Source organism: Bison bison, unplaced genomic scaffold (assembly GCF_000754665.1).
Source record: "Bison bison bison isolate TAMUID 2011002044 unplaced genomic scaffold, Bison_UMD1.0 scf7180017855336, whole genome shotgun sequence".
Lineage (NCBI taxonomy): Eukaryota > Metazoa > Chordata > Mammalia > Artiodactyla > Bovidae > Bison > Bison bison.
Window position 1 is genome coordinate 10,902 of NW_011485909.1, and position 624 is coordinate 11,525.

Genomic DNA, 624 nt, shown 5'->3' on the forward strand with positions numbered 1-624 from the left:
CGTCACTGAGCAGCCTCACGTCATCATGAACGTCAAAATTGAAGAGGGGCCCTGCAGGGACAAGGGTCCAGACCCCACCCCTCTCAGCTGCCACCCTACAACAGGGGCAAGCTCAGGAAGGAGGGCATGGCCGGGTGCACTCACCACTTTTCCCTCGAGCCTTGGTGACGATGAAGTCGTAGAAGCTGTGGTGCTACAAGCCAAGCACAGGAAAGTGACAGTGGGTGACTCATTTCGGTGTCTCACAGCTAGCTGCCTGCAAGCCCGGCTCCGACCCTGCCCACCCAAGCCAAAGACCTAGAGCAGGAAGGGCCCCCTCGAATTCCCTGTGCCAAAGCCTGAGACCCTCCCTACCACACCGCCTGGGGCTGCAAGGACACAGAAGGGACTAACGTGGGGTATGATTAAGTCCTCCTTGATGTACATGAGCTGCTCCACCCCTGCCGATCTGAGGAAGAAAAGACGAGGAAGCCACTGGTCAAGGATACCAGGCGCCAGTGCAGGAGGCCTGCGAGGCTAGCAGGCAGCCCAGTCCGGAAGGCACTTCCTACCCCAGCTCCCCATGGGGAGAGGGATGGAAAAAGGGGCCTGAACTCCTTTCTCAGGAGTGCAGTGCCCAGTATG

General features: G+C 59.1%; 1 protein-coding gene across 1 annotated transcript in view; it reads right to left on the reverse strand.

Annotated features, from left to right (window-relative positions):
• LOC105002143 (protein FAM50A-like) overlaps positions 1 to 624 on the reverse strand; it is an 8,344-nt gene that overhangs the window by 476 nt on the left and 7,244 nt on the right. The window contains exons 8-10 of the mRNA XM_010858662.1: positions 394 to 448; positions 145 to 193; positions 7 to 51 (exon numbers count right to left, since the gene is read on the reverse strand). Of these exons, the coding sequence (XP_010856964.1) occupies positions 7 to 51; positions 145 to 193; positions 394 to 448 (149 nt within the window). The remainder of the gene's footprint in view (positions 1 to 6; positions 52 to 144; positions 194 to 393; positions 449 to 624) is intronic.